General features: G+C 42.8%; 1 protein-coding gene across 1 annotated transcript in view; it reads right to left on the minus strand.

Moving 5' to 3' along the window:
* Positions 1 to 752: 752 nt before the first annotated feature.
* The window catches only part of LOC122930670 (OX-2 membrane glycoprotein-like), a 31,385-nt gene continuing 14,541 nt past the window's right edge, over positions 753 to 17,596 (minus strand). The window contains exons 2-5 of the mRNA XM_044284198.1: positions 15,386 to 15,727; positions 4,625 to 4,921; positions 2,960 to 3,066; positions 753 to 2,222 (exon numbers count right to left, since the gene is read on the minus strand). Of these exons, the coding sequence (XP_044140133.1) occupies positions 2,154 to 2,222; positions 2,960 to 3,066; positions 4,625 to 4,921; positions 15,386 to 15,727 (815 nt within the window). The 3' untranslated portion in view covers positions 753 to 2,153. The remainder of the gene's footprint in view (positions 2,223 to 2,959; positions 3,067 to 4,624; positions 4,922 to 15,385; positions 15,728 to 17,596) is intronic.

Genomic DNA, 17,596 nt, shown 5'->3' on the forward strand with positions numbered 1-17,596 from the left:
GTTGATTCGGCGCAGGCGCTCTGAGATAAGGAGGCACGCCCTACTTGCTGGTAGACAGGTAATTAGCATATTATAAAAGTACGTTTTTTTTACATATCTACAGAATGAAAATGATTAATAACATAATGTATAGCTATATCGCAGAATAGGGATTATTAGTACCCAAAAAAAAAAAAGGAGTTTAGTGGGGTGACAGAAGCCCTTTAATCATTAAGAAAGTGAAGACAGCAAGCTCCGCATGTGCGATCACCTTCCACTTTGCCTGAAATTCAGATAAAAGACGTTTTTGTGAACTTCGATTCGCTCAACGCTAGAGGTAATTTTTGGCGTTTCCTATGAATATGCCAATAACAAAATAACACTTAAAAAATAAATGAAAACAAGCAATAAAAATATTTATAAAAAAAAAAATAGATTTCTAAAATTCAAAAAATATACACATTTTTGTATTCCAGGTAATGACCTAATGATTACGGAGACGGAGGCATCAGCTTTCTCTTGTGTTGCTCCTTTCATCCATTGGATTTCGCGATTTGTGATTGATTTATAAATGAATTGTTCCAAGGACAGCATTGCAACGTAATATTCTTCAAGATCGTAATGGAACATAGCCTTCAGAGCGCTTGTCTCAAGCTTGTTTGACTAACAGGTACTAGGTGAGAGGTTAAAGGGGTTCTGTGGGGATTTGACTAAATTCTACTTTTGATACAACCTATGGAAGGAAGATCATTTTAACACTACATACCATTCGATCGCCCCACCAATTTTGTAGGCAGTGATCATGTGCCTCTCTCGATCGAATTTGCTACTGTGTTTTCCTCTTCTGCTGCATAATACAGAAGAGGAAAACAGAAACTGAACAGGGAGACACATAAGCAGAACCAAGCTGAGGAGCATACAGCCATTCAGGTGGCCATGTGAGCACAGCCCCTATTGTGGAATTGCAGAGCTACAGAATGGCAAGAAGTGGTGACCAATGTTCCTTCTACAAGAATTCAGACAAAGTGCTGAAGAACCCCTTTAAGAAGCACTGCATTAGGGTGCAAGGGGTTTAAGAGACATTGTTGAGTGAGGAGATCATGTTCTGAGATATAATGGTGAGATGAGGGAATGTGATACGCCTCCCTGAAGACATGTGTCTTTAGGATATACATAGAACCGTGGATATTTGGGTCTGGGGAGTAAGCAGATGGTCAGGGGAAGAACATTCTAGAGAATTGGTGCAGCACAAGAGAAGGCCTGGAGAAGGTTAGATTGTTGAGGAGGTTATTCCTATATTTTTAGCACATGACAGGAGGATGACAAAGATGAGGCTAGATATTGGCCCTTTAGAGCAGAGACCTATCTGCAACTGTAACCTCTGAACCCCTTATAGCTACCTCACTTTTACCATAGAGGAACTATATATGGCCAGTGGCAAACCAAAGGATGGCTGCACTGGCAATTCAAATTCTTTTGGTAGCCTTATTGTGAAATTCAAGAGCAACCTAAGATTTGTCCCTGGGATCACGTTCACTGAGGTAAAAACGATTTGCATAAATTTACTAAATTTATAAATATTGAAACTGTTCCAGCCAGTTCCACATGCACGTACAATATCTGGACCCAGCAGTTCTTCTGGGAGAACATAGAAATACTGTTTTCCTTTTATGAAGCTATCCACAAAGGCCACCATAAAACTGACCACAGAGATAGGCTAGAGGTCAGTTAAAGCTGTTTCTTCTTCAAACTCTTACATGTGTATGACTGCTTAGTTCGACCAAGTGCATACGTTCCTTCCAATGATACAACTTCTGTCCAAGCAAGGATGAGATTGTTTAATATCCAGGTTCTACAAACTTTGTTCCTCCAGATAGAAGATGCCCTAGGACAGTTGGGTTGAGAACATATTACAAAATATGAAGACAAAGAAAACACTGTAGGACAACAAAACCCGTGCCCTCTACTTTCTTTTGATAACGGAGGAAAGTTTACCACCAAAAAGAAAGTGAGAATGACCAACTTGAGTTTTATCTCTACAAGCAACCGAATCTGGAAATACAGTTATTGAAAATGTGATGTTAGGTTATACTGAGAAAAATTGCTGAGAACCAAAGGCCATTTTTATGTTGAAGACTGGAAGTTATGCTATTGGTCTTGAGATGGTTTCTTCATTAGATGTCCAGCATTGTGCTCTCTGAGCTAATCGTAAATGGTGGCTTGTAATAATTCCAGTTCTTCCGCTAAAATGAAAAGTGAAATACATTTATTACAAAAAAAAAATTTAAATTATTTTAATCATGTTTGGTTGCGACCTAAACACATTGATTTACAGAGGAACATGGTTGTGTTTAGTGATGAGCAAAACAAACTTTGGATCCTAGGTCCAAAGTTGCTTCGCTCAAAACTTCGGATTAATGCTGTACAGAGGTCCGTCTCCATACAGCTTTAATATGTACGGCCTCTGATGAGGCAGTCAGTCATTCGCGAAGTCTCGCGAGATTTTGTTAAATAACTTCAGAAGTTGATTTTTAAAGTGGAAAACCACTTTAACACTTAGATCCAAACTTGGCTTTGGTTCCGAGGTACCAGTCGGATGGCCACAGCTCACCTCTTCCCCTCCCCTGCATAATGACCTCTGCACAGGTCACTGAGCATGCCCAAAATACACTCCCATAGATATCAATCTTCTCTTGCCCACAGGGTCCTATGGTTCGTGTGGCTGCTGTAAAGTTGTAAAAAGCTCAGGCAAGATGGTGGTGCCTTAATCATGTACAGAAAATACAATTATAAAGGTATCAAAAAAATAAAACATGTAACACATCTGGTCTTCATTAATAAAAAATAAATATAGGCAACACATTCCCTGTAAGCTAAGAGACATTATGGAGTAGTGTTCCAGATTGCATAGTGGCCACTTTGACCCTCGAAAATGGGAACATGGTGTTAAGAAAAATTGTATGAAGTGTAGAGTACTAACCAGAACCAGATGAATTATGCAGAGCACTCCAAGCACAAGCACAATGACAACTAAAATAACAACAACGGCAGGGAAAAAATGGAAGCCCAGATGAGAATCTTGATTTCCTGTGAAATGAATGTTAGAAGTGAGATGTTACATCATTTATGAAACAACCAATAATTTATCCCACATGCCCCCCGCCTGGAAATGGCTTATTCTTATGAATACTCTGACCAATATTTGGTAGAACATTCACTGATGACAGAGAGACCCTTTTTATACAATACAATCTTTATAATGTAGTGCCTACAGTTGACTATGGGCCCCCATGTTTTCTACATTTGTCCTCCAATTTCATGAGACGACACATGGTGGGATTTATAAGCAATGCAGAAGAAGCATTCATTGCTTTCAGGGGAGAATGTTGTGCCTCACATAGGCACCATAGGGTGGCATGCAGAGGCACATGGAGTTTTTTTTTCTCATGGATTTCATCTGAATGCAGAAGGAAAACAATTGTGGTGTTGCTCTTCATATTGCACAATCATTCTCCCCAGAAGCAATGCTGAGAATACTTTGCCTCACTTCGGCACTGTATGGTAGCGCAGAGTGTGTAATAGTCTACAGTGCTGTAGGGACTCCTGTTTTCTGCTGCATGTGATCCATCGACAATTTTGATGTACTGTATGCATTAACAAGACCAGAGCCACTACACAGACCATTTTTCTTACTTTGGTGGGACCTCCAACAAGCATCTCCTGATCAGGAAAATAGATTGCTGGATCTTTTGCCAAACCCTCAACAGAACTAAGGTCAAGAGGAGTTTAGATTGCCTGAAAGTATGGGATCGCATAGAACTTACTAGTGTTGATCACGAATATTCGAATTTCGAATTTTTATCGCGAATATAGGTACTTCGAAAATTCGCTAATATTTTGAATATAGTGATATATATTAATAATTTCAAATATTCCAATATTTTTTTTTATTCGATTTTTTATTTTTTTTATCAGTACACATGATCCCTCCCTGCTTCTAGCTTGTGGGCCAATAAGAAGGCTGTAATATACTTTAGGAGTAGTGTTGTTTGCGAATTTTCGTAATGCGAATTTTTGTAATGCGAATGTTTTTTGCAAATTTTTTAACTTACAACTATTAGACAAAGAAGATTATAGCACTATATTAGCTAATCTGCTCTATATTTGTTTTTTTTTGAATATTCGCTATATTGCTATATAATCTTGTTTTAGAATATTACGAATATTAGAAAAAACTAAGTTATAGCAATATAGCGAATATAAAAAAAAAAAGCGAATATAGAGCAATTTAGCTAATATAGTGCTATAATATTCTTTGTCTAAGTTTTTTTATATGAAAAATTACGAAAATTCGCATATTACACGATCATTACCTTGCCGATTTTTCGAGTAAAAAAAATCATAGAATATAACAAATATTCGAATTTGCGAATATTCGACGAATATTCTACAAAATATTTGCAAAATATTGCGAATTCGAATATGACCCCTGCCGCTCATCACTAGAACTTACCACAGTAGACCTGTAAGGTCTTGGTTTATCTTTGAAACCACTCATGTATATGAGGTAACTGAAGGGATCCTATCATGGATCCCTGTTTTGGAGAACCTGTCTTGAAATTTGATAACATATTTCTTTACTTACTTGACAAATCTATATCTGTTGATAGAAGTTTCTCCGAGCTGAGGCTAGGGTGACGCACGACGCAGATCACAGAGACCCTCATGTTCCAGCTACTGGAGAGAGTAAAGTTGCTTATAACTATCTCAGTTTTATTAAGGTTGACTACAGTGAATGTTTCCGGGACTACATCAAGATTCTCGGGGAGTATCCATGTGATATCGGGAGCCGGTATCCCACCACCAGAACAAGTGACAATATACTGCTTGTCAGGCTGGCTGATCTCATGAACTTCCAAGCTGGGTTCCAATATCTTTGGCTCTAAACATTCAAAAAAATTAAAAAATTAATGCAATTTTTAAAAATCTTAAACTTTAACTTAACCCTAACTCCACATATGATGAAGTACTTTAGCTAGCATTTCCTAAAGTCAGCCATAAGATATTGAATGGTCACAATGTGTTCATAGGAGCGTTCATAGGAGTAATACCACCAATAATTGGAAAGACTAAACCACGTAAAGTGGCAAAGAAATATGAGCTGCTGGCATCTGCTGTGTGTGCACTAACAATCTTCTGGAGTGGGCGTCGAGATTGGTGTAGGTAGGTGGTGCTCAACTCACAAGTCTATGCAAACCTTGTAAATGTAAAAAAGCCACGGCACTCACCAAATCTCCAAAATCGCGGTTCTTTATTCAAATATAAAAAATGCCATGGTCTATGATGTGGGTGACATGTAACAGCAACAACTGGTTCGTGCTATCAGTGCTTAAATCTGCAGGAGCGAACTAGGAACTTAAAGTGGCCTTAGAAAAAAAATAAAAGTGGCCCTGTCACGGATGAACCTCAAGAAACCGCAAGATATCCGGAAATAAAACGCAGTCAATCAATTTTTTTGATTGTCGCATCTAGGAATTACAGATTCAATTCCTGATGCCCAGCGGATAAAGCAATAAAGATAAATTCAATTCCTGTAATTACAAGCTGTTGTTTTTTTCTAGGAGGCCAACGTTCTCTTAACGTATTTACAGCTAGTCTCCTTAATTAACCCTACACAAAGAACTTCCTTGCTGCAGAAATCTCACAGCTAGGTGCGAACCGACACCTGACAAGAACATTTGGTCTGTCACTTATAGAGGGCCTGCAAGCCAGCCTGAGTCAGACTTTCTGGAACCAATGGAAAATGAATATGTCATATGATTTTTACCCCTTTGTACGAATATCATACGTAGGATAGATATGTAAATTATATCATTTTGTTGGTCAGGATCCGCTGAGTATTCTGATATAAAACATATACCGCTGGGATAAGCAACATCCAGGTTATTAAACATCTCAGTAACTGAATATGATATAATTCTCATGTATAGTGTCAATGAGATCGATATTTTCGGAGGATTGTAAATTTGTCATTATTAGTTGTGTGCGACGGACGTGTGCTGAGATATGAAAATGTCATATTTTTGGGACTTGAACTTCCCAGGGGCTGAGCCTGAGATCCCGCCCTAACAGCTGGACCCTTCATAAGGCCATGAGTGAAATCTAATGGGAGTCCTCCCTTGTGTAATATCATCTGAAGAAGCCAGCCACGAGGACCAAGGTGGGCTGGCAGCCATATTTACCAGACTTTTTATTCTGGAAAAACTGACTTTCTTGGACTTTCCACAAAGGACATCCTTCTTCAAAAACTAAGTATTCCCTTTTATCTGTTTTCCCTTTTTATTTTACACTGGACTATCCTTCCCTATAATTTTTATTTTTAATAACTTCTGTATATGTTAATCATTTGGATTGTATGTATAATAAATGACGTTAAAGTCATTTTCTTCAGCCTCATACCTGCTCTGAGCACCGCAGAACGAATCCTAGCCGTTTCTGAAGAGTCGCTACCCGGATAGTTGTCGTGTTTAATCAAGGGTTTCCCTTGCCCTGTTACAAGGGATGGTGGCAGTCTACCTACATATTGCGTAGTGTATGTTTTCTGTAGTTCTGTAGTCCGCACGCTCCCTCCTAGCCTGTCTGCTGCCCAAATTTCGGCAGTTTCAGTTCACCGATCACATCCCCACAGTGGACGATCTGCGGTCTGAAACATATTGGAAGGCATTGATCGGTCAGGCCACTAGGGGGCGTGTGATATCAGGGGCAGCACATGTAACAGTGCTGGCCGCTCTTTGTGACAGTGTTTGGCAGCGTTTGGGATCTGTGTTGTGCTCAAAGCATCTATACAGGGTTGAACTAATTTAACCCTGTCAGAACCAAACAAATTTGGTGGTGTTGTGGCTGAGTGCAATACTTTTATTTACATATACAGAGGGACAGTGTAGCCCAGTACCCCTTCCCAAAACCTTGTTTTCTTTATCTATCTTTTATTTGGCGTGAAAATGTCAGTGGATTACAAGAAAATGAATGTATCAGATCTGGAAAGTCTGTGTCAAATTCAACGCATTGGAATCGGCCGCAAGACAAGGGCCGACCTGATAAAATACTTGTTCAGATGGGATACCCAGCAACTGCGGGGGCCGGATGTGTCCACTGCGGAGGGCGCAGACCCATCTGTCTTAAGTCCGGGGGAACCGAAGACTGCAACTCCTGACGACAGTGAGAGGGAACATCCTGCGGGCCCTGTTACACCCTCTGCGTGGGAGGACGTCAGTACGGACCCTTGTGTCAGAGTTTATCCAAGTACTCGCCTGGAACCAGCCAGTATGGGACTGTCCACGTGTACGAATCCTATGATGCAGCAGGCCCTCCAAAAGTTAATGGACACTGACCCAGTAAAATACCTGCAGTACATGGCGGAGAGCGAGGAACGCCGAGCTGCGAGGGAGGCCGCTGCTGCAGAAAGCCAACGTCGGCATGAACTGAAACTGCCGGAATTTGGGCAGCAGACAGGCTAGGAGGGAGCGTGCGGACTACAGAAAACATACACTATAAAGGTGCCCAGTCCAGGGGTACCCGAGGTTAATGTACAACCTGTTATGCATGATGTACCTGTTAATGTCACCCCTGCAGGGGAAGATGATGAAAATGACAAAATGTGCCATTCTGAAATTATACCTGTTTTAGCAGTGACCCGCAGCCGCGCTGCTCAGAACTTGAGCTCAGAACAGGTGGAGGAGGTTCCGGCCTTCTGCCCCTCCTCTGACCACCGGGATTGTAACTCTCAGCTGCAGACCTCATATGCCACAGGGCAGCTGGCTGAAACAGATAGTGCTGCCTTCGTGCAAGTGCTACAGACCGACCCTAGCCTTGAGACACTCAGAAGACAGGCTTCTGAGCCTCTCGCAGACGGGGCGGCCTTCAAGGTGTATTGGGATGGTGGGAAGTTGTACAGTGAGCCAGTACAACACACCGAAGGTGAAACGAGTATGAGTACCAGGTTGCTTGTGGTCCCTAGTGCATTCCGGGGGCATGTACTGAAGTCTGCACATGACATCCCCCTGGCAGGGCACTTAGGGATTCACAGGACACTTGATCGTATTCGGGGACAGTTCTACTGGCCTCGGATGCGGATAGATGTGACGAACTACTGCCGCTCATGTACTGTTTTCCAAAAGGTAAAAATGGCTGGGAATCCCCGCAGGGCCCCGTTGTGTCCACTGCCAATCATAAGTGAGCCATTTCACTGAGTGGCGGTTGACATAATTGGACCACTGCCAACTCCCAGCAGCAGTGGCAAAAGGTACATCCTGACGGTAGTGGATTTCGCAACACCCTACCCAGACGCCGTGGCGATCTCCTCCCTGAGAGCAGACAAGGTAGCGGATGCACTACTTACCATTTTCTCCCGAGTAGGGTTCCCGGCAGAGATGCTCTCGGATCAGGGACCCCAATTTATGTCTGACCTCATGGAGGCTCTGTGTGCAAAGATACAGATGACGCACATTGCCTTCAGCCCATACCACCCCCAGACCAATGGCCTCTGTGAACGATTTAATGGGGCATTGAAGCAAATGCTGTCAACGTTCGCTGAATCGCAGGGTGGGGACTGGGATACCTGCCTCATCTGTTTGCCTACCGAGAGGTGCCGCAGGAGTCCACCGGGTTCTCCCCGTTTGAACTCTTGTATGGTAGGAACGTCCGAGGACACCTACAATTGATGCGGGAGACGTGGGAAGGCAAGGGTGACCCCACAGATGTCTCCGTGGTCGATTATGTCCTCAAGTTCAGGGACAAAATGGAGTCACTCACTGCGATGGTGACAGAAAACATGGCCCAGGCTCAGGCCAAGCAAAAGAGGTAGTACGACCGCACTGCTGGAGAGCAGTCATTCGAGATAGGGGACAAGGTGTATGCCCTGCTTCCCGTAAGGCAGAACAAGTTACAGGACGCTTGGGAGGGACCATACACTTTAGTGCAGCGGTTACACCCCCTGACGTACTTAATGAACATGGGAGGTAGGAATCAGAAGAGCTTCCATGTCAACATGCTGAAGGCCCACCACGACCGGACCCAGTATGTGCTGCCAGTGTGCAGCCGGTTAGAGCAGGAAGAGATTTGCTGGCTGACATTCAAGAGTCGGACTGGGACATAAATGTCAACCCTCAACTCTCTCCGTCCCAGAACGAGCAGTTACAGGAGGTGTTGGGCCCGTACCGCCACACTTTCCCAAGTATCCCAGGGCGGACCAGTCTGACAGTTCACCGGGTAGATACCGAAACCCATCCCCCCATCAAGCAATCTGCTTATCGGGTCCCTCCAGAGGTGCAAGCCGACATGCAGAGAGAGGTGAGGGAGATGTTAGAGCTAGGGGTTGTTCAAAAGTCCTGTAGCACATGGGCAGCGCAGGTTGTCCTGGTCCCCAAAAAGGACAAGACGACTCGGTTTTGCATGGACTACAGGAAGTAGTACGCCATCACCACTACAGACGCCTACCCCATGCCTCGCATCGATGAGTTGCTAGACAAGCTGGCGGCCGCCAGCTATCTATCAATCATTGATCTGAGCCAGGGGTACTGGCAGATCCCTCTTGCACCTGACGCGAGGCAAAAGTCAGCCTTCATCACCCCATTCGGCCTCTTTGAGTTCATGATGATGCCATTTGGGATGAAAAATGCACCTGCCACGTTCCAGCGGGCTGTAAACGACCTGCTGGAGGGAATGCAAGAGTTTGCTGCAGCAGACCTGGATGACATTGCGGTGTTCAGCCCCACCTGGGAAGAACATCTCAAACACCTGTCCTAGGTACTAGAGAGGCTGTCCATGGCCAATTTGACAGTTAAGCCAAGTAAGTGTCAAATCGACATGACGGAGGTGCAGTACCTAGGTCACCGGGTGGGAGGTCACACCCTGAAACCTGACACGGGAAAGGTGGACGCCATCCTGGCATGGCCTCGGCCTATCACGAAGAAACAGGTCTGGGGACCACTGGCTACTATAGGAAGTTTGCTCCAGCCTATAGTACCCTCGCGAAGCCCCTGACAGATGCCACTAGGAAGAAGGAACCAAAAACCGTTAGTTGGACACTTGAGCCTTCTGGGCCTTGAAGCAGGTGCTAGCTAGTGCCCCTGTGCTCCAAGCCTCAGACTTCAGTCGACGGTTTATTGTACAAACCGATGCCTCAGACTACGGTCTCGGCGCAGTCCTCAGCCAGGTGGATGAAAAGGGGGACGAACACCCTATTCTGTACCTGAGCCGAAAGCTCCTGCCCCGAGAGGTCGCCTATTCCACCAATGAAAAGGAGTGTCTAGCGATTGTGTGGGCTCTACAGAAGCTACAGTCATATCTGTACGTCCGCTCCTTCACGATCGTTACTGACCATAACCCCCTCAGTTGGCTTAACCAATGGCAAGCTCTTACGATGGAGCCTGTCTCTGCAACAGTACGACTTTACTATACAACACAAGGCAGGTAGCCGACACCAAAATGCATTCGGGCTATCCCGTTGCAATGGGGAGCCAGACCGGTCAGCACAGGTTAGCGGCAACGCCACACGTCTTGGTGACGGATGTCTAGCCGCAGTCCCAGGGGGAGGTGTCACGGATGAACCGCGAGAAACAGCAAGATATCTGGAAATAAAACGCAGTCAATCGATTTTTTTGATTGTCGCATCTAGGAATTACAGATTCAATTCCTGATGCCCAGCACATAACGCAATAAAGATAAATTCAATTCCTGTAATTACAAGCTGTTGTCCTAGGAGGCCAACATTCTCTTAACGTAATTACAGCTAGTCTCCTTAATTAACCCTACACAAATAACTTCCTTGCTGCAGAAATATCACAGCTAGGTGCGAACCGACACCTGACAAGAACATTTGGTCTGTCACTGATAGAGGGCCTGCAAGCCAGCCTGAGTCAGACTTTCTGGCACCAATGGAAAATGAATATGTCATATGATTTTTACCCCTTTGTACGAATATCATACGTAGGATAGATATGTAAATTATATCATTTTGTTGGTCAGGATCCGCTGAGTATTCTGATATAAAACATATACCGCTGGGATAAGCAACATCCAAGTTATTAAACATCTCAGTAACCGAATATGATATAATTCTCATGTATAGTGTCAATGAGATCGATATTTTCGGAGGATCGTAAATTTGTCATTATTAGTTTTTTGCGACGGACGTGTGCTGAGATATGAAAATGTCATATTTTTGGGACTTGAACTTCCCAGGGGCTGAGCCTGAGATCCCACCCTAACAGCTGGACCCTTCATAAGGCAATGAGTGAAATCTAATGGGAGTCCTCCCTTGTGTAATATCACCTGAAGAAGCCAGCCACGAGGACCAAGGTGGGCTGGCAGCCATATTTACCAGACTTTTTATTCGGGAACAAACTGACTTTCTTGGACTTTCCACAAAGGACATTCTTCTTCAGAAACTAAGTATTCCCTTTCATCTGTTTTCCCTTTTTATTTTACACTGGACTATCCTTCCCTATAATTGTTATTTTTAATAATTTCTGTATATGTTAATCATTTGTATTGTATGTATAATAAGTGACTTTAAAGTCATTTTCTTCAGCCTCATACCTGCTCTGAGCACCGCAGAACGAATCCTAGCCGTTTCTGAAGAGTCGCTACCCGGATAGTTGTTGTGTTTAGTCAAGGGTTTCCCTTGCCCTGTTACAAGGGATGGTGGCAGTCTACCTACATATTGCGTAGTGTATGTTTTCTGTAGTCCGCACGCTCCCTCCTAGCCTGTCTGCTGCCCAAATTCTGGCAGTTTCAGTTCACCGTTCGCATCCCCACAGTGGACGATCTGCGGTCTGAAACATATTGGAAGGCATTGAGCGTTCAGGCCACTAGGGGGCGTGTGATATCAGGGGCAGCACGTGTAACAGTGCTGGCCGCTCTTTGTGACAGGCCCCATGTCATAGGTAGATCCAGGTTGACAGATGGTGGGGCAACACAAAAATGCAGGGCCAACAGTACCTTGGTGCAGAACAAAATACTGCCCCAGCAGATCCAAATACCACAGTGCAGCATAAAATACTTATGCCCCTGTTTTAGTATTCAACTGTATCACTATCTTGAGAACAGTAATACAGTTCACTTCTGGAGGGCACCTGCGGCTGCCGACCAGGGGCATAAGTACCTGACGCTCCTAACATTAATTAATACTGATCATCAGATCACTATGTTCCCAGCTGGTGCCGTGAGGTGGGCTCGGGCAGCCCCATGGGCATCGGCCCACCGGGAAATTTCCCTGTAGGGTCCATAGCCAGTCCGCCTTCGTAAGTCAGGCTTGAGGAGCCTGATGAAGCACGGATAACTTGTCACCCCACATCACAGACTATGGTGTATTTCATATTTAAATAAAAATTATGATTTTTGGATCAACTCATTTTTTCAGGAGAACTTTTAGCAAAAGAGAAAAAGGTTGTAAAAGACAGACATGCCTTTTATGTTAAGCAGATTTTTTTTGCAGTTTCAGTGCAGATGTGAGGTTATCCAGCTCCAAATCTGATTACTTATGGAACATGGCATGAAGTTAATGCAGAATGAGATTGGTAAAAGCTGTGAAAACATTGCCAACTACAGTTGTTTGTATGAGGTTGGTAGGCAGCGCGTCCCAGGCCACTAACCTGGAAAACTTTATTACTTTATTTACTTTTTAAGTTTTACCACATAATCACATTGTTTCCATATGCTAATACAGTTTCACAATAAGGAAACTACATGGAGGAAGTATCACATGACCTTGGGTTTTTCCATTTTTGACATAAGTTCTCTTTTAGTGAAGTTTATTTCGGTTCAAGTTTCTGGGAAAGTCTGGACTACAGGTGAAACTCGAAAAATTTGAATATCATGCAAAAGTTTATTCATTTCAGTAATGCAACTTAAAAGGTAAAACTAATATATGAGATAGACTCATCACATGCAAAGCGAGATATTTCAAGCCTTTATTTTTTATCATTTGGATGATTATGGTTTATAGCTTATGAAACCCCATAGTCACAATCTCAGCATATTAGAATATTACATGAAATCAATAAAAAAAAATGTTAAATAGAAAAATGTAGGACCTCTGAAAAGTATAATCATGCATATGTACTCAGTACTTGGTTTGGGCCCCTCAATGCTGTATGGCATGGATGCTATCAGCCTATGACACTGCTGAGGTGTTATGGAAGACCAGGATGCTTTAATAGCAGCCTTCAGCTCTTCAGCATTGCTCGGTCTCATGTCTCTCATCTTTCTCTTGGCAATGCCCCATAGATTCTCTATGGGGTTCAGGTCAGGCGAGTTTGCTGGCCAATCAAGCACAGTAATCCCATGGTCATTGAACCAGGTTTTGGTACTTTTGGCAGTGTGGGCAGGTGTCAGGTCCTGCTGGAAAATGAAGTCACCATCTCCATAAAGCTTGTCTGTGGAAGGATGCATGAAGTCCTCCAAAATCTCCTGGTGGATGGCTGCGTTGACTCTGGATTTAATTAAGCACAATGGACCAACATCAGCAGATGACATGGCTGTGGAAACTTCACACTGGACTTCAAGCATCTTGCATTGTGTGCCTCTCCATTCTTCCTTCCGTTGTTTGGTGTTCAGGAGAGGCTTGACAAGAGGAATTCGACATTTGAAGCCCATGTCCAGGATCCGTCTCTGTGTGGTGGGTCTTAATGCACTTATTCCAGCCTCAGTCCACTCCTTGTGAAAGTCCCCAAAACTTGTGAATGGCCTTTTCCTGACAATCCTCTCCAGGCTGTGGTCATCCCTGTGCTTGTGCACCTTTTTCTTCCACACTTGTCCCTTCCACATAACTTTCTATTAATGTGCTTTGATACAGCACTTTGGGAACATCCAACTTCTTTTGCAATTACCTTTTGAGGCTTTCCCTCCTTATGGAGGGTGTCAATGATGGTTTTCTGCATAACTGTCAGGTCAGCAGTCTTTCCCATGATTGTGATTCCTACTGAACCAGACTGAGAGACAATTTAAATGCTCACAAACCCTTTGGAGGTGTTATGGATTAATAAAAAAAAAAACTAGTGTAATTGTTGAAGGGCACAGAAATATCCGGTGCTATATGGATCTGATATATTAGGCCATAAAACTTATTTAAACATATGAAAAGGTACTTGGAAGGTAACTTGGATATTTTTATAGGGTGGAGTTAGTACCCAAACATCTTTTAAATACTGCTTTGTGTTGTTTTTTTGTTTTTAGTTTTTGTTCAGTTTTACTACCTTTTCATATGTTTAAATACATTTTATGGCCTAATATATCAGATCCATATAGCACCGGATATTTTTGTGCCCTTCAACCATTACACTCGTTTTTTTTTATTGATCTTTAGCGACATAGGGTGTTTTTCAATACCTACCCAACAGGTGGAGCCACTATCCATTTACTTCTATTTTATGGATTAATTAGCTGACTAGAGTGTGACATTTTGAACTTAGAATATTGAACTTTTTCACAATATTCTAATTTTCTGAGATTGTGAATGTGGGGTTTTCATAAGCTGTAAGCCCTAATCATCCAAGTTATAACAAATAAAGGCTTGAAATATCTCGCTTTGCATGTAATGAGTCTCATATATTAGTTTCACCTTTTAAGTTGCATTACTGAAATAAATGAACTTTTTTCACAATATTCAAATTTTTCGAGTTTCACCTGTATATTAGGTTCACTTTTAGGGTACAGCTACACGACGACATGTGTTGTGAGACATTTGGTATCATTTTTGTCAATGATGACGCAGTGCGACACGCTTCTTACTGTGAATGCGCTGTGACAGTTGCATAAAACCAGACACTGTTGGACTTTGTGCAGCAAGTTGCGCGCAACTTTTACCCCACTGACTTCAATGTAAGTCTTGTGCGACAAGCCACTCATCTGTGACTTGACTGTGACTTTTTTCAGCTCCAAATTAGTCACGCGTCAGAAAGTTGTAGACAAACCACATGTATTTTTGTGTCACCATGTAGCTGTAGCCTTAAAGGGGTTGTCCATATATATGGATGAACTATTTTCGGATAGGCCATCAATATCTGATCGGTGGGGGGGGCGACTCCCGGCACACCCGCCAATCAGCTGTTTGACAAGGGGGCAGCGCTCTCTGTGAGTACAGCTTCCTGTTTATTACACTGCGTGTCGCTCCATTCAAGTACTTGCTCCATTAAAGTGAATGAAGCGAGTACAGTACTTGTGATTATACTGCATTTCCAAGATTACACGTAGTGTACTGAAGAGGTAGTAGCGTTCGCCCACCTCCTCATCAAACAGCTGATCGAGAAGATAGCTCATCAATATGTCAGGACAACACCTTTAATTTTAAGAATGAACTCCTTAAAGTACCCAAAATTTCCAGTTCCTACCCCAATATTACTCTTACCGAACACATCGAGGCAGATGGTTCCAGTGGAAGCTCCATATGGAAAAAGATTAAAGATACATTTAAAGCATCCCTCATCCTCCTGGATCACGGGGCTGATAGTTATTGCTGAGACGTTAAGAGTCTTGTTTGTAGAGTGTTTTGCCCGATTAGAGTAAAAACCAAGAAGTTTCTGTCCATAAACCTTACTGGTGCTAGCCACGTTCCCGGTAAGATTGCCAGATTCTTTATGCCATGTGATTTGGATGATGTTTGATTCGTGGGTCATCAGCTGGCACCGAAGAGTCACATCGCTGCCAATCCTTGCAGTTTCCTTTGCATTAGTTTTAACTGGAATTTCCCCTTAAATAACAAAAAAAATACAAGAAAAGATTGTGATGAAAGCAGTATAATTGTTTAACGTATACTAAGGATAATTGTAAACCTATGTTGCATGCCTCGCAAGATGCTCCGTACTGTTTTATAGGTAAGAACGTGGACATCCGTTGACCAAGAAAGGTCTTAGAGGTCAATAATCCAGTGCACAAGAAAGTTATTCAGAAACTCATCCAGAATATCCTCTTATGGCAGTTCTCCTTGTTCCTCTAGAGCAGTGATGGCTAGCTTTTGGAAATTCAGCTGCGGTGAAACTACGACTCCCAGTATGCTTATTCATTTCTTTGGAGTTCTGAGAACAGCCAAGCAAGTGTGCATCTTGGGAGTCGTAGTTTTACCACAGCTGGAGTGCCGGAGGTTAGCCATCACAGGTCTAGAGTCAATGGCCTCCAAAATACCAGCAACTTTTGGCCAATGGATTCCAAAAATAGGATGGAGTAGAGTCATTTCAATGTATGTGTAATCTCTGCTCACCTTCAGTGTCTATTCCAGTAGAGACTGGATTTGATTTTGCAATTCCTTAATGTGTGAATTAATGTATGATCATAATCATAGAGTTAAATAATAAACCTCTGCCACTAGGAGGAGCTGAGGAGCATCCTGTAAACTGTTTTTCTTTATTATTTAATGAATGTCTGTATGCAATAAATACTTCAGCTCCCCCTAGTGGTGGCTGCTTTTAATGGTATCTCTAGGCAGAGGATTAGGATCTTTTTAAGAAAAATGAAGCTTAATGACTATACAAATTATTTTAAAAAATCAGCTCATAATTTTGGATCTAATTGTGATGATCAAGGGCAATCTTTAAAACCCTAAAGTCATTGCAGCATTTTAGGACAAACTGCTGATAACAATGGCAGCCACGAGACCATATCAGTACCAGCACCCCCATAACAATGACAGTCAGAGTACCCCCATAACAATAACAATATCCCCATAATATAGACTCCGACAAGATCTCATAACAGTGACAGCCACATCACATCTATAACAGTTACAGTCAAAGTACCCTCATAATATTGACAGATTCAGTACCCCATAACAGTGACAGCCTAACGACCTCATAAAAAGTAAGGGCCCCAATACCCTCATAATAGCGACAGCTACGGTACCCCTATAGGAGTGAAAGCCTATAGGGGTACTGTGTAACATCCACAGTACCCCATAACTGTGACAGGCAGAGTATCCTCATAATATAGACAACCATAAGACCTCATAACAGTGACAACCTGACGAATGGATAGGGGAGGGAGCGCAAATATGACCAGGTATCCCTGGAGCTGAGCGGCGTCACCGGGTACCATGGCCATGCGTCTGATGTTGCTCGTTGTTGGTAAAGGAACTGCCTATTAATAGGAAGTGTTATTTCTATATATCGAGCAGCATTTACTGGCGGCGATTTACATGAAAGCCCCAATCCGCCGTAATGCCGATAGTGAGGCAACAGGGATCCCTATGTACATGTGTTTATTGAGAAATGAATATTTAACAAAGAAACGAAAAGAAAAGCTTACAAAAAGATAATGGCACTAAAAGGGTATATAATAATATACCGATGCTCTTTGCTCAAAATTCAGTGCGAATGTACTGTAGACATAAAAAATCCTATATGGATGCTAATCAAAACGTGTATCATAAAGCATCCTGTATAGCAATATGACTACGAATACAAAGAAGGGGGTATAGCAGAGGAAGGAGCTCGAGTATGCTGGGGGATACACGGCTGTAAACAAAACAGCTAAAATGTAATCGTTCATTAAATCCCAGAGGTTCTCAAGTAATAAATCCAACGAGCTTCTCTCTGTCCCAATTTTCCCCTCTGATGAAAGGTTTAAC

This window comes from Bufo gargarizans, chromosome 3 (genome assembly GCF_014858855.1).
Source record: "Bufo gargarizans isolate SCDJY-AF-19 chromosome 3, ASM1485885v1, whole genome shotgun sequence".
Taxonomy (NCBI): domain Eukaryota; kingdom Metazoa; phylum Chordata; class Amphibia; order Anura; family Bufonidae; genus Bufo; species Bufo gargarizans.